This window comes from Cardiocondyla obscurior, linkage group LG05, assembly GCF_019399895.1.
Source record: "Cardiocondyla obscurior isolate alpha-2009 linkage group LG05, Cobs3.1, whole genome shotgun sequence".
Lineage (NCBI taxonomy): Eukaryota > Metazoa > Arthropoda > Insecta > Hymenoptera > Formicidae > Cardiocondyla > Cardiocondyla obscurior.
In genome coordinates this window covers 8,478,279-8,506,124 of record NC_091868.1, presented here as the reverse complement: position 1 = coordinate 8,506,124, position 27,846 = coordinate 8,478,279, and the positions used below count along the sequence as shown (strand labels likewise).

At 36.2% G+C, this 27,846-nt stretch overlaps 5 protein-coding genes across 9 annotated transcripts in view; 4 read left to right on the top strand and 1 right to left on the bottom strand.

The window, feature by feature from the left end:
* The first annotated feature begins 398 nt into the window (after positions 1 to 398).
* On the top strand, positions 399 to 4,408 carry LOC139102608 (uncharacterized). Of its 3 annotated transcripts, none has more exons than XM_070656658.1 (4): positions 399 to 534; positions 851 to 1,003; positions 1,088 to 1,405; positions 1,467 to 4,408. In XM_070656658.1, exons 2-4 carry the CDS (start codon positions 867 to 869, stop codon positions 1,681 to 1,683), a joined length of 672 nt encoding a protein of 223 aa, XP_070512759.1. In that variant the 5' UTR covers positions 399 to 534; positions 851 to 866; the 3' UTR covers positions 1,684 to 4,408. The 3 variants fall into 3 exon arrangements, 2 of the variants coding, with proteins under 2 accessions (XP_070512759.1, XP_070512757.1); XR_011545729.1 differs by lacking the exon at positions 399 to 534 and having other exon boundaries at positions 840 to 1,003; positions 1,467 to 1,760; positions 2,874 to 4,408; XM_070656656.1 differs by lacking the exon at positions 399 to 534 and having other exon boundaries at positions 840 to 1,003.
* On the top strand, positions 4,285 to 14,479 carry LOC139102572 (protein PF3D7_1417600-like). Of its 2 annotated transcripts, none has more exons than XM_070656577.1 (3): positions 4,285 to 4,405; positions 4,684 to 4,799; positions 6,630 to 14,479. In XM_070656577.1, the coding sequence occupies exons 1-3, from the start codon at positions 4,328 to 4,330 to the stop codon at positions 14,314 to 14,316; spliced, it is 7,881 nt and encodes a 2,626-aa protein (XP_070512678.1). In that variant the 5' UTR covers positions 4,285 to 4,327; the 3' UTR covers positions 14,317 to 14,479. The 2 variants fall into 2 exon arrangements, with proteins under 2 accessions (XP_070512678.1, XP_070512679.1); XM_070656578.1 differs by lacking the exons at positions 4,285 to 4,405; positions 4,684 to 4,799 and adding exons at positions 5,500 to 5,712; positions 6,104 to 6,237.
* Positions 14,480 to 15,450: 971 nt separating this feature from the next.
* LOC139102618 (cytochrome c oxidase subunit 6A, mitochondrial) lies at positions 15,451 to 16,660 on the bottom strand. Its single transcript, XM_070656673.1, has 3 exons — positions 16,353 to 16,660; positions 15,884 to 16,038; positions 15,451 to 15,784 (listed from the first exon to the last, which is right to left on the bottom strand). The coding sequence occupies exons 1-3, from the start codon at positions 16,429 to 16,431 to the stop codon at positions 15,704 to 15,706; spliced, it is 315 nt and encodes a 104-aa protein (XP_070512774.1). The 5' UTR covers positions 16,432 to 16,660; the 3' UTR covers positions 15,451 to 15,703.
* Positions 16,661 to 16,815: 155 nt separating this feature from the next.
* Sf3b6 (splicing factor 3B subunit 6) lies at positions 16,816 to 18,363 on the top strand. 2 transcript variants are annotated; one of them, XR_011545730.1, is made up of 4 exons: positions 16,816 to 17,129; positions 17,234 to 17,352; positions 17,428 to 17,703; positions 18,092 to 18,363. XR_011545730.1 is itself a non-coding variant. In XM_070656668.1 (3 exons), the coding sequence occupies exons 1-3, from the start codon at positions 17,097 to 17,099 to the stop codon at positions 17,651 to 17,653; spliced, it is 378 nt and encodes a 125-aa protein (XP_070512769.1). In that variant the 5' UTR covers positions 16,817 to 17,096; the 3' UTR covers positions 17,654 to 18,052. The 2 variants fall into 2 exon arrangements, 1 of the variants encoding a protein (XP_070512769.1); XM_070656668.1 differs by lacking the exon at positions 18,092 to 18,363 and having other exon boundaries at positions 16,817 to 17,129; positions 17,428 to 18,052.
* Positions 18,364 to 18,874: 511 nt separating this feature from the next.
* Positions 18,875 to 27,846, top strand: part of Oatp74d (Organic anion transporting polypeptide 74D) — a 96,447-nt gene continuing 87,475 nt past the window's right edge. The window contains exons 1-2 of the mRNA XM_070656592.1: positions 18,875 to 20,332; positions 20,418 to 20,812. The gene's annotated coding sequence lies outside the window, so the exon portion shown is untranslated. The remainder of the gene's footprint in view (positions 20,333 to 20,417; positions 20,813 to 27,846) is intronic.

Below are 27,846 nucleotides of genomic sequence, written 5' to 3'. Positions count from 1 at the left end.
ACATTAACAACCTAATAAATAATATTTAATCCTCAATTGCAGTCAATGAAAAACGATAATTTAATCACGCGCCTATTTAAATAACCGAGAAATTAAAAATAATAATCAGATAACAAAATTCATTAACCTCAAGGTATTACGACGCCGAGTACTCGAAATCGTCTGAAAACAGTCTAAAATCAGCAGGAGTATAGAAGGAATAAGTTGATGGCACGGCGTGAGCGAGATCTCTGTGCCCGCCAATTCCGTGGCCACGCCTTTTTTATAATGGTTGCCGTTACCGTCAATTTTTTTAGCACGTCCCCTTTTGTAATGGCTGCCTCCTCCCATCACCGCGGAAGCAAAAATTGGCAAGAGTGGCGCTCGATCAGTTAATCCCGAAAAAAATCCGCTACGAGCCGCTACCGGTTGCTACCGGCGAATCGATGCATTGTCGAGAAGTCAGACGACTTTTTGAGGTTATCAACAATTTAAAAAAGTTAAAAGAAAAATCTTTTCCTTCTGTCCGCGGCACTAATATCCGCGTGCGAATAGGTAAAAGAGCAAAACAATTATTTGCATTTTAAGAAACGTAAACTTAATATCAAATTTATTTTAAGTAGAAGAGGAAAATGATCGTATTTCTTGGCTGACTGCAAAATTGCAATTTTATCGATTTAACAGGCACACCATAAATGTGTCAAAACGCAGCGTAATAAATTAACCAAACGCATAACGCGGTAGATCTCTTTTTGTTTCTAAATTGTCGATTTCCCTTTCCGTACGTACGACGTAAGAGAAATAGAGGAGGACGAGTTAATTTTTAATATTTCTTTTTATAAAAGAGAATACATTTTGTCATGGCTTTTAGACTTACCCAATGGTTGATGTCGTTCACAATATTTTTAATCATCGTGACAATCATTACTTGGTCCGCCGTGCATCTGGGCAAAAAGGGAAATTCCGCAAGCATCGGTCTAAAAAGATATCCCTACATGGCTGGCAGCTCAATTGAACGGAAGAAGTATATAATATTTACGAAAAGAAACGGTTTAATTTTATAAAAAAAAAAAAAAAGGCATTTTTATTTATATATCTGTTCTTTCAGTATATCGCTGCATTCCGCAAAAGAACAGAGATCAATGTTGCAAGTGATAGAAAGTACCACTCCTCCGACATTATTTGCGAACGATCAAGGCTCTGAGATACCGGACATCGAGCGATTATTCGAAATATTACAAACTTTTTACCCGAACAACACCGTCAATAAAACGAATTACGGTGCTGTGATGACTACATTTGCACGTCCCGTTATCAAGATCGACTCGATTCGAAACGACAGCATCACGACGACGCTGTATAACACGTCTAATAAGACTTTGGCTTTAGATAATCGTCAGAATGCTAGTGATGAAATTACAACATTGTAAGTCTCTTTTAAATATATGTAAATCATACAAGCAATAATTAAAAAAATTTTTTTGCAGGTCGAACATTTTACAAAGAACTTATTCGACATTATTTGACGCAAATCAATTTTGGAGATCGAACTTGAGTGAATCTGTTGGTACAGAGCTACCGAGTACCGAGCAATCTAGAGATGAAGAAAATAAAACTTCTAAAATGTTTTCGTTTGCAAAAACGTTATCGGACGTAGAAGAATCAAATGTGACACAACGGATAAACACAATGCGCGCTGTATGAAATGGGAAATTATTTTATTTAATAGAAGCTGTGGAGAAAGCTATACGTTAATTTGCAGATTTTGAATATTTAAGCACGTAAATATCATTATTATTTTACACATTTTAGTCTTCTTACATTTGTTGGACATGTTTTGAAATAAGTTAGGATTTTATTACTGGAAGGTACACTAGAGAAAACACTACAATAAGTCCCCTTTCCCAAAATAATATATCGTAGCTCAGGTTACGACAACTAGTCATAAATTCAAGGACTCTTAGGTTTTTTGAGAAACGTATAAAATATATGTTCCCTTTCAAACGTTTCTTTTAAACAATATTTTTTTTTTCTGAAATAAATTAAGTATTATTCAAGACCAAGTTTTCTGTAAAAGTTCCCCTCTGTAATTACTTACCCTTTTTGCTATAGCAACCTTATATAGGGATTACATAATGGGGAAGCGTAAACTGCTATTACGTTTGCAAAGCAACGAGAGGGTACGCCTTTTTATTTCACCTATAGACTTTTTATTACACTTATGCACCGTTTTACTTCAACCTTATTAATAAATAAAAATTATATTCGAGACTTGAAAACAATTTTTGCTATATCAAGTGTTCTATCTTGACCGTGTCAGTATAAAAATTTAATGTCACTTTTCCAAGATAAAACGTTGATGATTTTATAAATATTATAACGCGAATGGATTTTTAAGGATTTATCAAGTATATATATATATTTTTTTTTAATTTTATTGACCTTGTTGTCTATCTTAAAAAATTCATGTCAGATAATAATATGTGTAATTAGAACATTTGTTTGATTTCTGGGCAATGTAATGGTGGTATCACTTTCATTAACAAGATCATGTTTATACATAGTGATTCATCTTTAATCTGTTTCATATAGTGTTAGCTCGAGCAGGAAATAACGACAAATATGAGATAGCCCTTATCATAATTTATGGTATTATCTAATCCATATAGGAACGACATTTTTATAGATAAAATTTTTTTGGCAACCTATAATTGCCGATATAAGATGTGAGACGATGCATTCGATCAGTACGAGTAGATACGTCCACAGGATGTGCATATTCAGAATTTCGAACAATTTGCTGGAGAGTACATTCCACCCTTGTGCCTCGTTGATTCATTACCGGTCGTAAAATTTAATGCTTACCGAAGCCAGAGAATTTTCTTTTGTTACAGAATCACGTTGGCAGGTAATTTCGAAAGAAAATAAATTTTCCGCTTTACGGCTGTACCTGTACCGACCGCAATGACAAAGAAAATGTGACGTAAAAAAGGACTTGAGTACAAGAAAAGAAGGAAATAAAAATTAATAGCAAAACGTATTACATTCCTATGGAAGAAGACCTGAGTGAATGTGTTCCGATAAATGAAAATTGCGTAATACTTTAAAATATTTCGGGCAATGTCGATTATTAATTAAGTTAATTTCTTTGAGAGATATACGATATGGTAATTTACTGAAAGGAAATACAATTCTTTCTGTCGTTTTGCGAGAAAGAACATTGGAGAAGAAAAAAAACAGAAAGAAGTAAAGAATTTTATAATCATATCCCGTCTTTACACTACGTAACAAATATTAAATTTCGCTTCGTTGCAAATTTGTTCCCGGTATGTCACGTGAAACTCCCATCATCATATCAAAAAAAAGTGTTTGCAAGCGAATAGTTTAACCAAACGAAATGTTGAATTACTTGTAACGAATATATAATGGAGATATAACGAAAAAACATTTAAATAAAATTCTATTAAAAGAGAAGGAAAATCTATAATTTTATATTCCTGCGTATGATTTTTACATACGAGAAAAACCTAAGAACCTAAGAACATTTACTAATCTTAGACAAATTCTCGAAACAATTTTTAAAAATCAAGAAATATAAATATAAAAATATATTGCGAAAAAAAAAGAGAGAGAAAAAGAGAGTGAGTGAGTAAGAGGAGAGAAAGATAGAAAGTGAGAATGAGAGAGGAGAGGAAGAAGATAGAGAGTGAGAATGAGAGAGGAGAGAAAGATAGAGAGTGAGTGAGTGTAAATGAGAGAAAGAGAGAAAGAAAAAAAAGAAAAAAAAAAGAAAACAATTCACATAAATAGTTCCAAGAAAACGACACCATGTCTCATAAATTCTCATGAAGGGTATTTACAGGCATAAAAAAATTAAGAGGGCTTCGACAATTTTAAACTCAAGAGCATAAAAATTATTATGATTGAAGATACGGGTAGAGACGGGTAAGAAGATCTGAAAAGAAATGAAAAACAAGTCCAGGCATGGGGTCACACACACACATACATTCCGATTTAGTATCTATGACACATTTAAAGGAAGAAGAAAGATAGAAAGAGAGAGGGGGGAGAGAGAGAGAAAGAAAGTATATGTGTGTATAAGTTTTGTAAGTGAAGCTAGTCACGATTAACAAAAGCTAACGTCGGCATATCTTGTATTCTGCTCTACCTAACATTGCCGATGTCAGCCGACAGCCGAACCAGCCGAACCTTCATTTGTTAGTCGTATATTCGACACAGCACGTGTCAGACCTTTGCGAATGTTTCTCCTCGAGTGAAAACTAATATATGTGCTACGCAGCGGTTAAGGAATCGGAATTCTACTGTTATTAACTGATCGCGATACATAATGCTTGATTTTAATAATTACCATTTAAAAAAGTGGCTCCATGGAGACAAGGCTCGTCGTCACAGATTGCTCATTAAGGTATGAAGTTTACTTGATTGATTTACTACTTTTTTTATTTTTCGCAACAAGCATAATTCTTGTTCTGAGAAATCAGTGTGCACACGGTATGTTTAACATCTCACTTTTTATAATAAAAGTCTAATAACATAATACTTTTTTTTTTTTAATCACTACATTTTTTTTCTCAATTAATTAAATTTTCTCTTTCAACGCCGAGGAAATTAATTTTTATTAGATAAACGTGAGAGGTAAATCGTAAAATGGCGAAATAATTCATTTGAAAATGAATATTGCAGCTAAAAAATGACGTGCAGAGGATATCGTTGGACAAGGAGACAATGCGAATGGGACTGATTCAATTAACGATTAAGCCATATGTGACTCTTAGCAGGCTATCAGTTTGCCGCAATGGGTAAGTTTCTGCGAATCAAATGTGATATCGCTGCATAGATTATAGTTCGTAACATAATATCCCTTCATACGTAATTGCGTCAGCATTTCAAGTTGATTTGGTACGCGTAAATATTTATTGATCCGCTTTTTGATACCGATTTAACAGGTATAATTTATCTGGGGAATTGTTTCTGCTGCGAGATATGTACTGACTCAATTTTTTAATGCAATACGTAAACGCTATTACAATTTGTTGCTACTGTTAAAAATTGTAAGGGCGTTCATTGTATTAAGTTCACGGTTTTATGCTTGCCAATTGATACAGAAGTTTAATTTTTTTTTCTTTTTAATAAGAAATAAGTATTTTAAGTTTCTAAATTTCCTTCGTTAGTATTGGTTTCTTTTAAAGGCTTTTGGAATTATAGAATTATATAATATTTAAATATTAGCAAGATGTAACACCTTTTTGCTATTTGGTTCGTTACACTTAGACTGTCGAAGTGTTAAGAATTTTTGACTCTAAATATTTATTCAAATATGAGAGGGGAAGGTAGTCTCACAAATGAAAGAAGTCTTTCTCACTTTCTAATCCTTCGTACACGGTTTACGTTACTTTTCCCCTTCCTTGCATTTTATGACTGCCCCATTATAGTCGTGAGTTTCCAATGACATGTGTAGGGAGGGCTGCAAAAAAACAGTTTGACCGCGACGTTTGCAGTGGCTACACTTCTTTTATACCGGTTGTCAGATAGTTGACCAAAAAAGAAAAAAAATAAAAAACTTATACGAAAGTTAATACGATGATAACAGCAAAATAATTCTGCAGTGATAATCAATGGAAATAAAAAAAGTGCAACATTTTCAATGAAAAAGTTTTGAAGTGGTCACGAAATTAAAGATGATAACTACTTGGGATGTTCAATAAATGCAAGGTAAATCACGGCGTAAAATTGTTAAGATTTTCAAAGTGCACGTGTACGTATTGTCATTTTTTTTTTCTTTTTTAATTATTGATGCTACTTTAATCTACCTTTCAGTAAATACGTAGTGATGTGTTACATATCAGATATTTATTGTCGTAGGAAACGATTCTTTTATCTAGGATACGTTAAAAATACAAATCTTTGTTCTCATGCAACATTCATATAATTGCAATATGTTTTATCTTATCTTATCTTAAATAATTGAAATAATTAAAACTAAAGTGGAAAGTGAAAAATAGTATCTGCGCAATGGCAATAAATCGATGAAGACTTTCGTTTAAAAATATAATTAAGCATTATACGTATTCGCTATAGTGATTCATAAATTTTGTTGTTTCAGTGATATTTGATCTCTGCAATGAATTATATGCAGTAAGATAACACATGGCAAAAATGCTCTTTAACTATATCCAATTTGTTTCCACGATGGTCATTGATTCCGTCCGTTTTTATTTTATTTATTATTTAATATAGGTACTATTAAGTTCATATTATTTATTAAATAATGCTAAACAGTACGTATTACGTAGCACAACTAATTCGTTTTATGGTGGTATTAAACGCGACGTTAATTTTAATCGATTTTTCGACTAGATAGTGACACTGAAATATACACGGGAGGTAACGAAACCTCGAGTGAGAAACTGCCAGATTAATTAACAAGTGATTTAATTTAATTAAAAGATACTGCATAGTATGGTTCAAGAACTGACACCGCGTTTAATGTAACAAGAAAAAAAATTTTTATTTTATTTTAATGACTATCTACTAAGTTTATTTTAAGAATTTAGTGTTTATAAATATTTTTGAATAAATATGACACAACTTTTTAATTGTTATATACAGAATTTTTTTGCATGTTTCAGAAAAAACTTGTTGCGATCGTACAGTATTGATCGAAATTGCATTTTGTCTGATAACGACGAAATGAAAAAAAGAAATCCAGATGATGACAAAGGAAAGCGGAAATCCAAGAATTCGGAAGATATTTCTCAACAGTGCGACGGACAAATTGCAAACACTCCAATTAAAACTGCATCAATTAGTACAACGAATGTTAATAAGGTTTGTCAAAGTAAGATCCGAAAACGTAATTTATCTAAAACGTTAGCTGACACTTCACAAAACAAATCAACAAACAAAGATTCGACAGCATCATCATCAGCGAATTGTGAAAATAATTACTCTATTTCTCCAGAAAAATATCAAAAGAAAGAAAGAAAATTAAAGGAGATTTTGTCCACCGTGAAAACCGAATTAACAAATACGTTACAAGAATGTCGAATAGGAAAAAATGAAAGCAATATTTGTTCATCAAGAAACATAAATTCAGAATTAAATTCAAAAGCAAGATTCGACAATATAGCAGATGAGTGTCAAGATGAGTCCATTTTAATGAAAGAGACTGATGTTAATTTAGAATTAATTAACCATAATCCACCGTTATATCAAACATATGCAACGAAAAATGATGTCAAAATGAATTCTAAGAAGATTACTAGAAAAAGAACAAGTTCTGAAAGAAGTTTAGATAAATATGTATCGACGACACAAAAACAAAAGAAAATTAAAAGTATACACGAAGAAACGTCGAACAATAATTCTAAAACGTTTAATAATGAAACACATTCCGATAATAAATTAAGTTCCACAAAGCAAATAAATCGGAAATCTATTGAACAGGAAGTAAGAGAAACGGACAGTATTAGATTGCGGAAAAAAAAGAACAAAATTAAACTCAATAACCTGATTAAAAATAAACGGGCAAAACTGCATAAATATTTTAGAGGCACTAACGGCCCTAACACAAGCGAGAGTGAAGAGGAACGAGAAATCTTGTTTAATCATTTAAAGAGAAAAGCGCAAGAATCTGATTATTTGTATAAAGCTACAAGAAATAATATTACAAATATTTTAAAACTAAAGAAAGTATCAAAACATGATACATCAACTGGTAATTTATCGAAAGATACAAAGAGTTCAGCATCACTTAAATTAAAATCCGGTAAGTCACGCGACTCCGGCTCCGCTAAAAAATGTTCTAACAACAATTCTGTAACAGATGAGGAGACGGAAGATGAAGCATCGAAATATGATAAGTCTATTGATAATTTGCATATAAGTAATTGTAGAAACTCCGACGATTCGTGCGATTCCACTGCATGCACTGAAAAGTGTTTCTCTATGTTTGACAAAGTAACAGATGATAATACAGAAAGCGCAGCATCAATTTACGAACAGGACACATCAGCTATTGGAGAAACTACAAATATTGAAATATCGAATAAAATTAATTCTGCAAACTTAAACGATTCCTCTGATCACATCGAAAAGTGTTATGTTGTAAATGATGCTATGACCGAAAGTGATGAAAAATCGATACCATCCACACGTGATACCTCACCTAATAATTCGCCTACAACTATAGAAAACGCATCGTCTAACGTAAAATCCGAATATTCATGTGACTCCACCGCAAGTACTGCAAAATGTAATAGCCATGATGCAACAGACAAAGATGTTAAGGATAGAACCTTGTCAAGCAAAAACGTCCATATTAATAAATCACAGAATAATGACCAGGAAAAAACCACAAACGTGGCACCGCGTGAAACAAAAGCCGACTCATGTGATTCCACCACAAGTACGGAAGAATCTATCGCTGTACAAGATGTTAGGAATGAAATTGCACACATGAAAAAATGTAATACTATGCATAATGTTGCAATGGAAAATACAAAAGATAAAGAATCGATATATATACCTGACGCCTTACCTAATAATTTGCAAACAAATATAGAAAATACAATATCACGTGAAATTAAGTCTAATTGTTCATGTGATTCCACTGTAAGCTTGGAAAACAAAAAGGACGAAGATAAAGAATCGTTAGGTAAATTTAATAATTCGCAAGAAAGTGCAAACAGCGTCACATTAATCAGTGTAAATGTCGATGATTCGAATGACTCAACATGTATGAAAGAAAAGTATATCGTAAGAAATGATAAAATAGAAAATAGAACATCAAGTTATAAATGTGATACGGAATCTAATAATTCACAGGAAAATATAAAGGATCACAAAGTCGCGGAAAAAGAACAACATACAGAAAATTCTTCATTAATTGCTAGCACAAAGAATAATACAAGTAATGCAAAATCTAACAACGACATACCGTTCGCTACTGAAATAGATTTTGAAAAAGATAAGAGTGAGAATATAAATTTGAATTCAAATGCAGAAAGTAAAATAGATGGTATTTATGCAGAACCGAATGAACTAAATACCCAAGTTTCTCTTGAAAATCGACAAGAAAATCAAGAAGTGCGGAATAGTAATAGTAGTGATTTAGCGCGATGTGAAGATGCGCAAAATCATGTAACGTCTGTTTTAAAGTTGCCAATCGTACATACACATGATTCAACATTAAGCAATATTAATGAAAAAAATGATTGTGAGCTACAAAATGATGAAAATTTATTATTAACATGTAATAATAACATTATAAAAGATGGAAGGCCAATTGAACAACTTTCAGTAATAACATCGACATCAGAAACAATTTCTTCGGAAAAAAACTATGTACTTTCCGTACAAGCAACAGATTTGTCTACATCTTTAAATACCTCAAACGATAGTGGCGACGATCACTTATCAGATGACGAGGATGATATTGAAATACAAATACAAATAAAACCTAAACAAAAAAATAAGCAAACGTCACGGAAGATTTCACTGAAAGCACCTTGGTCCGCGGTAAATACGTGCATCAAGAATTTAAACACACTTAAAAAAGATCCAGGTCTTTTTAATAAATTTTTTAAAATAAGTGATGATATATCTGAAAAATCTCCAAGTAAAACAAGCCTGGAAAATAATACATCGGTAAATAATAATCAAATTCTTACTACTGAGACTGAAAATTGTGATATTACATGCGATTCTAGTCCTATTTCTAAAGATAACGAAGATGATTCTCAACAACAGCAAAATTTTCCAAATTACTCAACTTTAAGTGAAAATAAAAACACGATAGACAGTGATAAAAAAGAAACAAATAAATGTATGCAATCGATCATAATAACTGAAAACAATCTTGAATCAAATAAACTTATATATGATATGCCTGATTTGGAACCACTAGAAGCGACTGAAATAAATGACAAGCAAGAAATTAACAAAGAGCAAGAATCTCTAAATAATACAACTTTAGAAGAAGCTAAAAGTATTGCGGGATGTAAAGAGAAAGAGAATCAACGCGTATCGTCTACCGAGCAGGAGGATATACAAATGAAAAAAATTGGAAACAGTGCAGAGTTAGTTAAAACCGCGTGCAATACGTCTAATGTAAAAGAACAATTGCAAACATCTGATAATGCGACAACAGATTCTTCTAAATTACGATCACAATCTCATCTTGAAATTAATTATCGATATACCACGAATATAAAATCCACGAATTTCAGCACACCAGCTGTGTCAGAAAATGCATTCTCAATGTTCCATCAGTCTGCATCTCCACAATCAACTTTTGAATCACTACCTCAATCAACACTTCCTCAATCGATGCATCCTCAAGTATCTTTTCAATTAATGTCTCAACAATCACGTCCTCAATTATCTGCTCCAGTAGTATCTTTTCAAATAGTATCCTCTCCAGTAGTACCTTTTCAAATAGTATCCTCTCCAGTCGTACCTGTTCAAGTAGTACCATCTCCAATGGTACCTGTTCAAACAGTTCCTGTGCAAATAATACCTTCTCAAGTAAAACCTCAAGTAAAATCTCAAGTAAAACCTCAAGTAAAACTTCCTAATGTTAATACTTTAGATTTGGATAAACCACCACCACTACATAATGCTAATGTTAATGCTGATAGACATAACAATATCTCACTTAAAACATCGGTTGAAATTAATAATCAAAATAATGATTATGAAATTTTAATACACAAATCACTGAAAGATATATTCATTAATATTGCATTTTTTCGCAAACTAATTCAAGAAAATCCTCTTTACTACTCCATATATTTCGTACCAAATATGGATAAAGCTAGAAAAGAAATAACAAACAGTTTAAATAACTTGATGATATGGTTGAATATGAACATTGTCGACGTTATATCTTACATCAATAGATTTAAAATTCCTGAAAGTATAGCGATAACGCAAAGAGAATTAGAAATCTATTATCAGATCACCGAACAACATTTACATTATTATTTCTCACCGAATATGGAAAAATGTAATCTCGCATCGCAATATCGGAAGATTATCGAAAATGATCCAAATAAATCATTACCAAATGTTAACACACAATCAGCTCCAAAACCAGCTCCGAAAAAAACAAAAACGGCAAAAGCCTCAAATATTAATCAGCAGCAATTATTTAACAGTTCGGTTAATTCTTCACATTTGTACCCAAAACAGCCTATGCCAAACGTTCAACGATATACATCATTTATACCATCGCAAAATACTAATTTGCAACAAGTCGCCGGAAATGTGAATAATTCGATACAAGGCCAGTATATACCATCGACAAATGTATCAAATGTAAACGCTCAACACAAGCTTACAAACAATAACGTTCCATCGTTAACGAATATGTCACGGATATCATATCAAAATAATAGGAACTCAACCAATACAACGATGCAAAATGTTAGACAGGATGTAAATGTGATTCAGCGGCAAGCAAACTCCAATCAGCAAGTATTTTTGGAAAAACCAGTATGCTCTTGTGTTACTTATTTAAATAAAACCAAACATACTTTTGTGCCTCAATCGCAGTGTAATGTACAAACGCAATATGATCAAAATATCCCACCAAATCAAAATCTGCAAATACCGCAGCAGAGATTAACGAAGCAGCACTCAGAATTTTACAAAAATGTACCTACATCGAGTAATACTAATAACTTACTACAAAGGACAGAGGATATTAAATCGCAAGTTGAAGATCGTACGCAACAGAAGGCATCGTATACTAACATGCAAGATTCATATAACAAAATTTCGAATCCATGTAACGAGTCACAAAATACATATAATAATGCAAAATCTCTTCCATTACCAGAATCGAGTATGTTACAAAATACGACATCATTACAAGAAGCAAATAAAGTATCAAAATCCATTTCAAAAACAAATTCCGCCCCCACATTAGATATATCTTTTTTGACGGATCTTCAGAAAGTGATGTTGCACGATCAAGTAAGGTATCTTCTTTCTTTCGGTGTGAGAATATATTCGTCAGAGTGGAACGAAAGCATTCAACAACTGTATTCCGACAGAAGTAAATTAATTGGTTTGTTTTATTATTTAAATAGTTACCTAAAAAAAATAAGAGAAAATGATACAGAACAAAACAATAACACAGTAAAATCGAATACTTCTGAGAAATGTACCGAAAACGATTCACAAAACGATATCTCACAAAACAAATCAGTGTCACAAAAGAATGCAATGCAAATGTCTGTAGACGAAACTGTAAAGATTCAATCTAATCGAGATAATAAAAACACTTTGTCTGATAAAAACTTACAAACACAATCTCGTAAGAAAAGTGTTGATTCGAATATTTCGGAAAACTCTAAATTTGCGACGATAAAGAGTTATTTAAAAACGCAGAATAAAAAGTTATCCTTAACACAGAAGTTTCCGGATCTTACAAGGAAACTTGCAGAAAATACGGAACAACAGATGCAGAATGACGATAACTTAAAGAAAACATCCCAGGAAAGTATATTGGTTGATACGAAAAAGCCTGAGAGTAATGAAACGTTGTTACTAGAACATTCAAAGACATTAAAAGAGAGTTTAGAAATGTTGCTTATGCAAAACTCAAAAGTAAAAAATAACGTAAAAATTGACAAATCACTGAGAGCAACAAGTTTATATGGCGAGAAAGTTTCAGAAGTGCATTCTTGTCCGCAAAGTCCATTAAACTTATCACACGATGTATTAATGAAGGAAACAGAGTATCAATTTGAAATTACAAAGGATGCTGTAAACGAAAAATCTAATAACGTGAAAACCAAAAGCACACACGATACTTCTAACGTAACAATATTGAATAGTAACAAAGAAAACATGACACAATTTTCACGTAATATAATAAATCAAAATAAAGAAATACATAATACCAGTAGTGAAGTATCCAGCGAAAATTTACAAAATAAAATGTCTAATAATGCCAACAATAGTGACGAAGTATTAAGTCAATTAAATGTATTGCTCGATTTAGTTTCCAGTTTAAACAATACAGAGCAATCGATATTGCAGAAAGAAGAATGTACATCTTCGAAAATATCGCAGGTACACATTGAAAATGAAAAGTGTACCGAAATATTATTTAATTCTTCAAAATCGCCACAACAAATATCTACAAACGAAGAAAACACCAATGCTAACGAAGAAATATCTGACGAAATGTCCGATTGTTCCGAGAAATTATATATTGACGAAAATGTGGAGGAGGAGCAGAAAGACGATCAGTGTGATGAAGCATCGTTTTCTAAAGATGACGATTTTTATACGTTGCACCGCGTTGATTCACCATGGCCGCTTGATAAGATAAAATATAATCCTTCAGAAGTAATGCCAATATTTCTTTTGAAAAATCCAATAGATAATATATCTCAAGATATTGTAGATAAAACGCAAAACGCAGCGACATTTAACGAAGAATTATCAGAAGAGAAACCGCGAGAATCAACATTTAAGTTTGAAGATGAATGGAATACGGAAGAAAATATGAAACAAGTTGAAAGTACAAAAGAAAATAACGAGAAAATAAAAACAGAGGAAGAGGAGGAGTCCGAGGAGGAAGTGTCGTTTAAATTACAATTGTCCGAAGATGAATTAAATACAGAAGAGAGCTCGATGTATATACAACGTTCTATAGTTATAAAAGAGGAAACGATAATAGATACTCACGATAGTATTCAATCAGAAGATGAATTAAATGCGGAAGAAAACGCTACACAGTTGTCGAATCTAGAACTTCCTAAAAATATAGAAGAGCAAAATGCAATAGACACCCACAGTAATATTAGAACGATTCATGAACAGCTTAAACATGTATCTGAACAGAAACCTGGAAAATCGCAAACTTATTCCCTTAATTTCGGTGAGAAAGATAATGCCGCAGAAGAAATTATGTTATATCAGCAATCAAATGATATTTGTGATAATAATATGGAATGTATTTCTGTGAAAAGTGAAGATTCCGAAATTACACCTATACCAAGTATTATAAACATTAAGAGTATATTGCCATCATCATTTGAGGAGATAGGGATGAGTAAAGGTTTTGAAAATGACATAGAATTGAATGAAAAGAATGAAAAGTTATTGGATATAAATGAAAGTTTGGGAAATCTGGATGATGTAGATGATAGCCTTTGTTTACGCTGCAAACGCAAAAGCACAGTTTTATGCACTTGCTTAAAAGCTCATTATTGCTCTAAACGTTGCTCATATTTGCATTGGATTACGAAACATTATAAAGAATGCAAGGGCGATTTGATTACGTGTATTGATTTATAGTTATAAATTCATGTACGTCTTAAAACTTTAAGCCAAAATCCTAAGCTTTTCAAGTAAAAAAAAAAAAAAAATTAATTAATGCGTAGTTTATCTAATAAGTATTATTAACTAAAAGTATGCTTTATGTATAATCCGTAATAGTATAGTTGATTTTATATTTTTTTAATAAAAAGCATTGGCCAGTGAACAAAGTTAAAAAGTGATAATTTAATTATTCTAAAGGATTTAATTTACAGCTACGATATACTTGTAACTGCAATACCAATTCATAACACACAATTATAGCTGTGCAATTAATTAAAAATACAACTATGTAATGTGCAATTATTCGATGGACTAAACTTGATATAAATATTATATATATAAAACATAATCGTGATATATACGAAATGTTTCAAAATTAAATAGATAAATTTCGAATATAAAAGAAAGTGTAATAATTATCGAAACATTGATATCATAACAAATGAAATATTTCAGTTTTAATCTTCTATTTAATTTAATGAAAAATTACTTTGTACGTACTCATTAACATAGAAATTACAAAAATGTATCGTTTTAATTTTAGAACATTTTGTATATACATATACATATTTTATAAATGTGTGTGTGTACTCGTACATAAATTTATGTATTTATACATAATTATGTAACTGTGTTACGTGTATATATACATATTATTTGCAAAAATGCAACGACTATGAAATTAGATTGAAAAATTTTTCTTCAGTTTTTTTTACTTTTAGTTGAAAAAGACTTACCTCATTTTTTCCTAATTATTTGATGTAAGTATTGTAGAGTATTAATTATATTGATAATTTTAATACATAAATATCAACTTTGTTACATTAATTGCCTATTTCATATAAATTAGTTTATGTATTATAAAATTATGTTTTTAATATTTTATATTCAACCAAATAAAAAGCTATTTGTAATTAAGAACCTCAACTATACGCTTAATTTTTGTTATATCTCTGAGAATAATAATTTAACTGCTGTATAACTATATTATCTGTGTTAATTACATGTGAAATTAATAAAGAAAAAAATGTGTATTAAATAATGCCTAATGTTTTTAAATTCCATATTTATCAGAAATTTATCAATATATATGTTTGAACACAATATTAATTATTATCTGTACATTATTTATTTTTCTCAATCGTTGATTTTTTTAACAACTAGTAAATAATTCACAAAAAGTGCACACTGTAATATTGTTGTATCTAATTGATAGTTAAATAAGTAGTTGAATAAGAAAATTATGTAAAACATAATATAAATATCATATCTCTAACCTTTTATTGACTCAATTTTTCAGCCAAATGCAGGATACATGTTATAAAGGATGCTAATATGCTTTGTAGAACACTATATAGAATCTTTATTCTTCATAACCGTCTGGTAAAGCATTTGCATGTGGATTATGGAAAAGAGAGTGATTACCATCTCCCCACGGGAATTTCTGTATAAAATAATTTTAAAAAATTAAGTTTACCAAAAGCTGCTTTTTGAAAGCTTGTATTTATACATTTCATCAAAATTATATGTATTTTATTCTCACCTTGGTTCTCACTCTCATGTGATCATATGGAACAAATTCTGGACGTGGATCATTATGATGTGCTTGATGATTTAAATAACAATTAACCATAGCCAGCCCTATCGCCGGAAATCCAACGAAAAACGAAATCCTTTTCCACAGAACCTGTGTCTGTTCTATAAAAAGCGAACAGTATCTGTTATGTAATGTTCATTGATAACTTAATGAACATTCACATACATTTTCTCATAGTTAATAACACGTGATATGCTATCACACTTAATTATTGTTTATTCTATATTAAATAATGTCTATTCAAGTAAAAAAAACAGAGCATTCAAGCCTAAATTAATAAAATATGCCAAAAATGTGGAAATGCAAACGATAACTGTGAATCTACTATGGAACCTTTTACAAGGCTACGAGTATCGTGGTTCTCGCGTGTGTAAAAAATATATTAATTTATTTAGTGCGCTTTATTTATATTTACCTGTGGTGGCATGTTGACCGGCAGCTGCCGATGCAAATTGCCTGGAAAAGATACGATTCGCTCTCGCCCAAGCAGCCATGTTTTATTCTCGGTGGCTCCTTGCTTCTGTGCTCGTAACTGCACTCAACACTCTTTTTAGTACACTGAATGGCAGATATGGCATTTGCCTCGGCGACGGCGGCTAGCGTACGAGATCTTAGCGTAGTGTGCGTCAGATTACATACGAAACGTCGAAGCACGCATCAGCACGTGCGCCACGAAGCAACGATCGTCGAAGAGTGAGGTAAAGGGAACGTGTTTCCCCCTCCACTACTACCCCTATCCATGGCGGCCTATCACTGCTCCAGCCATACTCTTGCACTCTCGCCGCTAGCCGTTACCGCAGCAAACGCTTTATCTGCCTTTCAGCGTATGTGACATACATAAGACCGTGAAAATACCAGTGGCGATATCTATCGAGTAAACAGTCACACAATTTTGATGATCACGTCGGCCTCCTTCAGATTTTTCGTGAACTAATTCCGTGTGTCGTATCGTGTGAATTTCTGCACGTTTGATACTTTCTAGAATTATCTCGTGGAAAATTATTAATCCGAGAGACGTGGGGAGATGCTTATAGGCTGCGTGTGATACGTAAAGTTAATATTCCGTTTACTTGCCGAGTGCGAGCGATCCGCTTGTGAGACGTTCGATCGTCAAAATTTACAACTTTGCGAGAGTTTGAGTAAACATTAAACCGTCAAAATGACTATGGCAATGTTACAACGTCGTGCCAATGTAAGTATATGTGAAAATCTGTGCGATATTAGCGTATGTAGTTTCAACGCCAACCTAACCTCACTTCTCATGTATTATACTGACTATAAAACATTATATTTTAGGTGAGGCTGCCTCCTGAAGTGAACAGAGTGCTGTATATCAGAAATTTACCTTATAAAATCACTGCCGAAGAAATGTATGATATATTTGGCAAATACGGAGCTATTAGGCAAATTAGAGTGTAAGTAAAAGCATTAGTTAAGGTAAAATAAATCATGTCATGAGTTAATTAATCAAGATATGGTTTTCTTTTTAGAGGCAATACGGCAGAGACTAGGGGAACAGCATTTGTTGTGTACGAAGATATATTTGATGCTAAGAATGCCTGTGATCACTTGAGTGGTTTTAATGTGTGCAATCGTTACTTAGTAGTTTTATATTATCAAAGCAACAAAGCATTTAAGAGAATTGACGTTGATAAAAAGATGGAGGACTTAGATAAATTAAAAACAAAGTATAATCTAAATGACGAGAAAAAATAACTGGACATTTGTGTTTGAGATATGAACTATCATGCTTACAAAATATTAAGGTATAATTATATTTATATTTATTAGTTTTTGCATCGTCAGAGTAATAAATGTAGACTAATGTGAAAATGAGAAAGAAATCGATTTTTAATATAATGCAATAAAATTTGCATTATATTATATTAAGCTAATTTGTATTATACATATATATTAAGTTAATTTGTATTATATATTTTTAATAATTTGGTGCACCTTTCATTTTTTCTGCACTAAATCAAACTATCATTTCATGAACGTATCATTAATCTTTAAATATATAGGAAAAGTTTATTAATTTTAGCCTGCAGTACGTGATACAGAAAAAAAATGTATTTTGAGTTTCTAAAGAAATGCAGAAAAAATGTTGGCGTATTTAAAGCGGTGTAATTAACACCATAATTTAATTTTTAGAGATTCGAGGAGATGATCGTATGACAACGCGCGTGGCAATTTACAATTACAACACACGTGGCGTCTTAACTCGCATCGTATTGCACCTGCCACTGATAAGTGATACGCGTGTAACTTAATCGTCCGTTTCATCTTCATATTTCGCGTTTAGTAAACCGAGCTGAGCCTAATTGTTTTCATCCCTTAATTTAGCAGCGCTACATATATCTCCGGTAAGAAATATTCGTATAATTTTATTTTCTTATTAATTTATAAAAAAAAGAAATTATTTTATGACGCGTTGACGCGAATACCGTGCTTCATTGAACGAAATCTGCGTAAACCCCGTGAAATATATACAAAGTGCCGCATTGTCATTCCGATAAAACAAATATCGCCGTCGACCCGTGTGGCATAGAGCGTGAAATCGAACGCGTGCACGCACGCGCGTCGCGACGCGAGGCGACGCACCCACACACGCGGACACGGACTGGCGGGCGTGCGATCCCGAGCCCATTCGATTTCAGTCAGTCGAAAGCGAAAACCCGCTTGGCGTTCACTCTACCGCGTCTCGTCGTTGCCCAGCACGCAAGTGCGGCGTCTGAACGCACGCACGTACGTAAGCCTGCGAGATCTCGTCCCGTTTGCTGCGACGGTGCGTAGTTATCGTACACGTCAGCCGCGTTTTTTTTCCCCCGCGGAGCCGGCCGCGGGTCGCGGCGCGTGCCGCGTCGCGTCGTACTTTGTTTATTTTTTTCATTACTGATCGCCAGTGTCATATGTCGTACGACTGTTGCGGCGGCGACGGCCGAGTCGCCGGCGAATCGCTCGACGCCGCCCTGCGCGGTGCATTACGTCTCGCCGACGACGGCCTGCACGAGCTGCTCGACGCCAGCTCGCGGACTCTCTTCGTCGCCACTCTGCTGCTGCTGGCCGCTGGCCTATTCGTGCATAGAGCGCTGCTACGTCGCGTCGAAAGTCACTAGAACGAGTAAGAGAGCGGTATCACCGGCGTGAAGGCGCTTATCACGGCATGACGCGCGATAAATACACGCCGCCGGTCGTCGGCGCTTGGGACGCGCGACGCCCGAAGAGTCGCGAGGGTCGCGTACCGTCGGTCCTCCCGTCGGAGCCTCGTCGTCTGGAATGACGCGGCCAGCGTGTCGGTGCTCTCTATTCCGCGGATTCGCGGAACAACAGAATGCGGAGCGCTCAAGGACTCGGCCGGCGCACCGCTCGCAGACGGACCCACGGTCGCATTTTATCAAGTCGTTAGAGCGTGTCGCGACGGTGTGTATTCGGCGGTACGTGACAGCTGCCGGTTTCCCAGTGACGTGAATTAACTGTTCCCTTCCTGCCCCTTTCCGCGAGATAAGCGGCACATGAAAGTCGCGCAATTGCGTGCCCACGTCGATCTAACGTTTGTCGCTCGCGCCTGAACACCTTCGTGTTCAGCGGACTCTTCGTACGTCGCGTTGTGTATGGAAACGCCATGTGCAATCCCACAAACATTCTCGTTCGTCTAGCTGCTCGCCCCGATTAGCCATCCCGTTGCCGCGGCACGACGAGTTCCCTTAAAGTAAAGCTAAATCAAACGTCGAGACTAAGCTATAATTTCTGTAAGTCTCCGGAGAGAAATCCTTTCTGGATGTAGTCGGATCATATTTCGGGGATCGTACTGTTCCTAATATTTAATGCGTGACGAAGATATTTTTCGATCGTCCTGGCGCGTGCATGCACGCGCGATCGTAACGATTCATCTCGCGTAAATGTCATGCGCGAGCTCGGCCCGTCGCCTAGAAACGCACCGCGTAAGCATCGCGCGTCCTCCCCCTCCATCCCCCCTCGGTCAGTTGCGCATCGTGTACATGTATATAATTCAAACTTGACCGCCAACAGCATGCCCTATACACGAGAACATGGCGGCTGCGGCGCCGGCCGCCACCGCTGATTCGGGTAGTGCATACGCCTGTCGCGAGATGACACCATGAATACAGAGCCGGTGGTCACGTGATTAGTGCCGTTCGCAGTTCGCAGTTCGCGCGCGGCCGTGGTGTGTATTGTGAGACAGTGCTCATCAGCGGCACGTTCCTCGGTTTCGTACCCGTCGCCGTTGACGACGACGACGACGACGACAACGACGACGCCGCAAATCTCAGCCGGGAACACGCACGGACGATCCGGCGACCGACGCGAGAGAATGCAACGACCGCCGCAACGTTCCGAGGACCTGCATCCCGCCGCCCGCCGACCCGCATCGAGGTAAGTTCGCACAGCGATTCGCGTATCGAGTGTTCGATTGTATTGTTCAGAGACGCGGGTGAGCATGATTTTCTCTTTGATTTAGTATCGACATGCATCTAATTCGAGGTCTATCGGCGGCGCGAAGCCGGCAGAGGTAACCAATTCAATCGGCGCATGCGTCTCTCATGCTGGAATATGGCTGTGGCGCCGGCCGCTGCTGCATGCTGAATTGAGTCGCGCGGACGCGCACCGGTCGCAGAGCCGCACTGCGATCACGTGAACGCGGCAAGTTCAGTTCGGACGCTCGGAGTTACGGTGCAGCACGAAGCGAGCCTGGCCTGGCGCCGTCCTCGTCCCCATCGTCGTCGACGACATCGCGGATCTGGTCGGGACCGTCGCAGCCACACGTGAGCGAACGAGAGACGACAATGAAAGGATGCAACGACCGTCGTCGCGACGCTGTGATCTGGATTCCGCCGTTCGCCGACTCGCACCAAGGTAAGTGCATTCACGCAACCATTTTGTACGCTTTCGTTCGCAACTGTTTTCCGATACAAAAATTCTGTTGTCGCCGAGGTGGAAAATATATTTGATCGCATTATCGTAAAGAATAATATAATAAAATCTACCTTTGCCGTCGCGATATTTATGGCATCGATAAAAATACCGACAAGAAACTCTATCGGCTTGATTTGCATTATAAGAATTTGCAAACGTCTTTGATGATCCCGAGATATATGACACTTTAATCGACATGAAATGTGTTATATTGGCGTTTCTATGACAAACGATTTATATAAAATAATAATTCTCGAAACTTACTGCTGCTAAGCCCGGTATATGTATAAAAATGAAGTGCGAGTCTTTAATTGCGTACGTCTAAAAAGTTCTCACTCCGGTCGTCGCTTCCTTCTGCATCTATTTTCGTTGTACGCGCGTTTGTACACGGGTAGAGGAAGTCGTCGCACGGGAGCACGTGGTATTCCGTCCACCGCCGCGTTTCCGTCTTTCTGCCTTCCCTCCGGCGCGTCCGCTACCGATCCATTTGGCACGTTTATTTCTGTGTTTACTTCGCAGTCGCGGCGCACGAGCTCTGCGTCGCGAGATTTCGAGCTCGGACCTCCGCGAGACGAAAATGACGGCGGCGATTCTTTTCGCGGTAGGCCTTCGAACTCGCGTTAAGAAGCTCGTTAACTTGATCGCGGGTTTACCAAACTGATCTCCGGACCTTGCTCCGATTACATATATCGCCGATGAAAATGTAGTTCAAAGACAACGAAATTTAGCAGCGTGCGTTGTTAACGTCCTAACTCGCGACATAAATCGGCGATTGTTACTTGGTGTTTATTTACTTGCAGCGGAACGACCGCATGCATTTGTTTGCGTAATCATTTTCCCCTTTACTTTCTGCTCGGAATTTTGCGACAAGAAAATCGAAAACGAAGTATTTGAATTATTGCACATTCAATAATTATTTTGTTAATGTTAGATTTTTTTAACACATATTTTTTGAGGGATAAAATAATGTTCTACGGAATTTCTGCTTGGTGGACTATCGAATCAAATGCACGACATTTGCTTCTTTAATCGGATAAACGGTATTGGAAAATTATTTCCTTTTTTTAAATTATAAAAATAGATAAATCTAATTTCTTCGGAAAAGCGGTTTGTCTTCAGTTTTAGAGTTTCTATTAATGGCGTAGCATGTACGACGTGCTCATATTTGTAGAACGTATTCGCAAAAATATTCTACATTTTAAGAAATTTTATTAGGGGAAAAAAAAAAACGTTTTAGGAAAGACTCGCGATGTCGAGCGATTTAATCTGTGACTTTTACGCACTCGTGCCACGGAGACTTTGTTCTCAATATAAACCGAAGCGCGATGAGAGATCTAAAATTAATTTCAAATCCGTGAGCTCATGCATTCTGATACCGCTGTCATAATTATTAAACGAAAAGCGAGCAAAGCTTTAGAACGGGATTTTTTTTTTTATAAAAATTAAAAAATAAAATAAATGAAAATAAATCGTGGAAAACTTTAAATCGATTTTATTGGAATAGCTTTCAATAGATTAACTTTTTTTCTCTATTTTGTTCGCAACTTTCGGGTTATCCATTCATTTACGATTGAAAAATATTTTTACATGCGTTGCGCGTATTTAAGCTCGTGTATTTTGGAAAAGTTTAAAAAAAGAAAGTTTTAAGGCGTAGGGGATCGGTCATGTCACAGGTCGATGATCTTCGTGACTGTCGAACGTATTCTATAATACAAATGCGAATCGTTAATTAAAATGTTCGTCGCGATGGGTGGCGGAAGAGGATGGGCGAACAGACGTGTCAAGAGAGGCCGAAATAAAAATATCAGGTTTAAATGACTTTGCTCTGGAATTTTACGGTTCGTCTTATCCCATTTACGGCGCCACTCGTCGTAAACGCGGGATTGTTTCGCTTGTTATGTTCAGCTTTATTTTAAAGGGTGCAACATGATGCCTTTAGCTTGCATGTATGATAACGAGATGCTTTTTTTTTTTTATGATACCCGAAAATTAGCTGAAGTCGACAGATTTAAAAATAATCTTTGTAAACAGTCATTTTTTAATTATAGCAACTCAACGTAGTTTTTATGTATTATTATACTTGCGAGATCAAACGACTTGATCGATTTTTTTAGTAACTCATTAAAGTACTCGGGCGCATGTTTAACGTAATCCTACGGGCAACAAATAATTATTGACTCTGATTTGCATTCCACGTTTTGGAATTTGTCACAATGCAATATATAGCACAATTAATATTTTTTATTATTTATATGCGACGAATGTAGTTTATTTTCTGTTGACTTATTATTCGGCAAAAGTGCACATTGTTGCAACGTTACGTTAATCTTAAAAGTATATACAAAAATATAACAGAGACACAGCGGTAGGGAGACAGTTTCCTCGCGTTAGAAAATCTAAAAATAAAAATAATACGTTAGACATTATTCTTATTGCGGTTAGTCGCGGTGACAATACGTTTAATCATTCCCACGTCTAGCGAACGCAATACATCCGCGTGCGGCGAACGCATGCACACGCACGTGGAAATGATTGACAGAATGCCGGAGCAACAGCCTTGTCGTAAACAATTAAGTGCTGTCGCGGATGCGTGTGACGAAACCAGCCGCATATCCCTCTCTGGCTCTCCCTCTTTTTCTCTCTATCTTTATATCTCTGTAATGTAGGCTCTCGTGTGCCTACAGGAAAATTATTTCCAACATCAGATGCCATTAGAATGCATGGGTTGTTCCCGCGGTTATGTATATCAGTATAAATTCGTAATGAATAATCGATTACGTTCCGTTATAAAATATTCAGTGATTCTTTTGTCAATCGATTAACGTTGCAGAACATTCTGCCGGTAGTTAAAAATCGAGTACGACGGGCCTGTCCGTTTTTGTTTTTTTTTTTTTCCCCAGGAGGAACAGCCGAGACTTTTAGAAAACGTCGTCATTGTAGACTCGTTGTGTTACGATCGGTGATCTATAAGCCTTGATGCCGGCTGTTTACTTCGCGCGCAGTACGTCCCGCTCGCATGTCCCGGACAGAAGGTTAATACTCGCATGATCGTTAGTCTGTCGTAATCGTTACAGTTACATTACGTTAATAATTATGGTACAAAGTAAACCTTCGCTTTACCAAACAGAGAGTTAATTGCGGGCTATTAAACGTTCAGGCGCACAGCTCTGCTCGCGCGTATCTCGTTATATCTGAGCAATTTCGTTTCTTCACGCTGGAAATGCGTCACGAGCATTATCGGGTAAATTGAAAGCATTAGCATGGCGAATCGAAGGCTAGCGTTTGCTACAACTGAGGCTGCAGCTATTCAGCCTCGTCAGGCTCGTTATCCTTTTATCGTAGCACCGCGCGGCAGGTGAGCCGATGCTTTTATTATACCGCCCTATGTATGACATACGACCTCGGCCGAGATTCACTACTCTTCAGGGCTAACCAGTAATAACGAATCGCTCATCTCTTTAGACGCGGTTTCATCATATTATATTTATTATTCAGAAAAAGCAGAAACGTTTGTCTTTGAACGAATAATGAACTTTTTGGTAAAAATGTCATACGTAAAAAAAAAAAAGACGAATAGAAGCGATTTCCAAATTCATAGTTTTTAAAATTGAGATATGCACATAATATTAAGTTAAATAGTTTGCCTGTGGTTTGGAAGGTAAAATTCTTTCTAAAATTGTCTTGAAGTCGGTTCATTAAGTATGTTAATAACTTGCCCAAAAAATATCCCCCTCTCTACCCCCGGTCGGGGTTCTCTTCGGCACCGCGAATTTTCACTCCCGCTCGTAAATCTGCGCGGACGTGCGCGCGGTGACTTTTTGCGACATTCGGGAAACCCGATATTCTGAATTTTAAATTATGCTTGGCTTTATTCGCGGATGCACCGCGGTCGAGCGCGATGTTTCGCCAAATGCGTTTCGATAAATTACAGTTAAGGCTCTGATCTGAATGTGTCTCTTGCGCACGAATTTGTGCGAGTCGATATCTCGGTGAATTTTTAGACGGAAGATGGAAAAAGAGAGGAGAGGATAGAATGAGTTTAGTGCATTTAGCACCTCGTTCTATCTTCTCGAGGAGGAAAGAAAGAAAAAAAAAAAAAAAAGCGGGTCGCGTAAACGATTCGATCGTCGTCAGGACGACATTACTTGGCAAGGACAACTGCCATCGTTATTGTCCATTGGCCTAAATTGCGGTCTAGCTAGTCGCTACGTGCGGCATGTTAATTCGGACGAGGAGAAATGCTAATACCTTGCATTTTATTTTAGTCCGACGCCAGTCTTTCTTGTCAGCGCCGAGTACGTTAATTGGGACGATTTAATTAATCGCGTCAATTCGATTCGCCTCTTTCGACGTCTTCCTATCTCATAATTTAAGTATTTTATGACACTGCGTTCCCGCCGTCTCTCGCATTTTGACGGACCACCCAATAATTCGGTGCAGCAATTATCAGGGAACTAGTTTTTATTAATTGACTTTTAGGTCAGCGAATAGAAAGTTGCCGAGACAACTGAAATAAGTGCTTTTTAGTACAAATGAGTAATATATAATTACCGCCTTAATTACAGCTCGTAAGATTCGAAAAATAATTGTAAAGTAATCTGATTTGACGACAGTGTGTCGAAAGATGTATCGCGCGCGTCGTTGCACATTGAGTTTCCCTATCAGCCTACGGTTCTCACGAGATAATAACAAGTTGTAAACCTTGCGCACGTACGCATACGGCAGGAATTAATTGCGATCTCGAATATCAAGTCTCTCGGTCCGCACTTCAGCTTGCGTAGACGAGAGCCGGCGCGAGATGCATCGGTCGTAAGACGGAAAAAGAAGTTGGTATATTTATGTAATATCGAGTCCCCCGTGGGCGTGAGTAGGCAGAGCTTGAAATTATCGTGGATATCGGAAGACTCCGTGTTGAAATCAGTAATCAGTTATTCGCGTTACTTTGACAAGTTCGCCCTAATGAGAATTACAATTGCGTAATCTTTTACGCCGCGTTCGTGTTATTTGCATAAAAGAATTTTACGGAGTAGGATGTCGCCGCGGATAACGTTTCATAGCGGTTACTCAATTCTGGCATGGAGCGTAATCGATCATATTATTATTGGTATTACTATTTTAAGGATTGATTTATGCTGCCTTCATGATAATGAATCACGAAGCTTGGCCCAAGAGCTAATAGCTGATTTCAGAAAGCTATAAATAAAGGTGCACCTAAGGGGAAGCGATAATTTTAAGCTTTCGCGCGGGACATTCCAATTCGGTTTTCGAGGAGAATGTTTTTAAAATTATTGGGATGTGAAATGACACCGGAACTCGTGAACGCGGGATGCGCCAATTTCTCGTACGCTTATTCCGCGAAGAAGGGCGAAAGCGCAGCGGTCTATCCGCGAATATTTATGCGTGACAGGTGCGTTAATCTATGGGCAATTCCGGCGTCCGCGAATACTTGCACGATCCGCAAAATAGATTGCATTCAAAAGGAGCACGGGCTACAAAATTATCGACTCGATCAAAGCGCGCATCGTCTTGCCGATCCAAATCGCGAGATAGTCGCAGATACATTACGAAATTTGTGCAAGTAGAATAATTTATGAGTAAGGTTTTATGTTGTTTAAATTGTTTTTGCAAGATTTTAATGAAAGTTAAATTATGCGATTAAATTAAATTTTTTTTCTGTTTTTTTATTAAAAATACCAAGTTAATAGAAGCACAATAACATCAATTTGTGATTGTAAACACGAAGCATGAGGGATTTAAAATAAAAGTATAGTTCTAATCTAAAAAAATTGGTTTATTTTGTTACCGAGAGCAATTTATTAATTAATTTATGGTTCACGACTCGGTACACATCTCGCCCGCCGCAAATTTTTTTTTTTATTTATACGCACGCGAGGGCGTGATAAAGAAATTAATATACACTTCGATTTATCGCGGAATCTGCACCTATGTGAATACGCCGCGATATTCGTCGATGAAATTACTCACTTGTAATTTCCATAATTATTTCCAAAAAATTAATTAATTAAATTAACTAACGTCGGAACATAATGACGCGCGCAGGGCGCGCGTTCTGTAATCTCTAGTAATTAATAAAATCGATGTGATATGTGGAATTAGCTTGGAAAAAAAAAGATGTGAAATTTGCGTTTTGCACGCTATCGAGCACTGCACACGCGACACTTTTTTATTTTTTTTTCTACAGTCGTAGCATTCGGAGATTCGACGTGACAGTCATTGGCTTTTTGTTTTTTTCTTTTTTTTGTTTTTTTTTTCTCGCAAGCGCTCGCGTGATGGAAGGCATCCCGGCGGTATGATAAGCGAACTGTAAAGCCCAAAAGCGACGTTCGTGTTCACGCTATATCGAGATTCACGATGCAGATACGTCATTACGTCGGGCGTTTTCCCTCCGTGTAGTAACTAGGCTAATCGTTCGGATTTGTGATGTACGAACCTTATGGTGGCCGATCGCACTCTAGATTACGCTACTAGCTCCCTTGAAACGTACATACACTTGCTCTCTATACATATACATATCTTATCCGGACTTTTTTCTTTAAATTCCGTCACTCTCCGATTTTTTGTCGTCGTCGATCGAGCCGGTTATAATGGAGTGATACGCGATCTCGGCATGACCCGATTTTATCCTGCAAAGCGTATTTCAATTACGTAAGTGGTACGATTAATAGCTTCACTTTTTTTTTTATCGATAACTGTATATATTTCGCAGCAGCGCGTCAAAGTCGCGCATCAATGACGATACTTGATAAATTAAAATTAACGAGAAAGGAACTCGAGATAAATTTACAAAAGTGAAATTACGTAAAATGTAGATCTTTGCCTTTCTTAAATTAATTTCGATACGAACTTGTATTTAATTTTGAACATCTTACGAACATTTTATGATCTAAAATTAGACTTAATAAAATAGTACATTTACTGGTATGAAAGACTTGTCATAAATTACTACATAAATT

Bases quoted from the DNA above. Each gene is read 5' to 3' on its own strand.
- Sf3b6 (XM_070656668.1), top strand. From the start codon at position 17,097: ATGACTATGGCAATGTTACAACGTCGTGCCAAT. The intron at 17,130-17,233 runs GTAAGTATATGT...ATTATATTTTAG, and splicing joins TGTTACAACGTCGTGCCAAT to GTGAGGCTGCCTCCTGAAGT. The intron at 17,353-17,427 runs GTAAGTAAAAGC...TTTTCTTTTTAG, and splicing joins GCTATTAGGCAAATTAGAGT to AGGCAATACGGCAGAGACTA.
- LOC139102572 (XM_070656577.1), top strand. From the start codon at position 4,328: ATGCTTGATTTTAATAATTACCATTTAAAAAAGTGGCTCCATGGAGAC. The intron at 4,406-4,683 runs GTATGAAGTTTA...TGAATATTGCAG, and splicing joins GTCACAGATTGCTCATTAAG to CTAAAAAATGACGTGCAGAG. The intron at 4,800-6,629 runs GTAAGTTTCTGC...TGCATGTTTCAG, and splicing joins CTATCAGTTTGCCGCAATGG to AAAAAACTTGTTGCGATCGT.
- LOC139102608 (XM_070656656.1), top strand. From the start codon at position 840: ATGGCTTTTAGACTTACCCAATGGTTGATGTCGTTCACAATATTTTTA. The intron at 1,004-1,087 runs GTATATAATATT...CTGTTCTTTCAG, and splicing joins AGCTCAATTGAACGGAAGAA to TATATCGCTGCATTCCGCAA. The intron at 1,406-1,466 runs GTAAGTCTCTTT...ATTTTTTTGCAG, and splicing joins AGTGATGAAATTACAACATT to GTCGAACATTTTACAAAGAA.
- LOC139102618 (XM_070656673.1), bottom strand. From the start codon at position 16,431: ATGGCTGCTTGGGCGAGAGCGAATCGTATCTTTTCCAGGCAATTTGCA. The intron at 16,039-16,352 runs GTAAATATAAAT...CGCTTTTTATAG, and splicing joins CGGTCAACATGCCACCACAG to AACAGACACAGGTTCTGTGG. The intron at 15,785-15,883 runs GTGAGAATAAAA...TATTTTATACAG, and splicing joins ACATGAGAGTGAGAACCAAG to AAATTCCCGTGGGGAGATGG.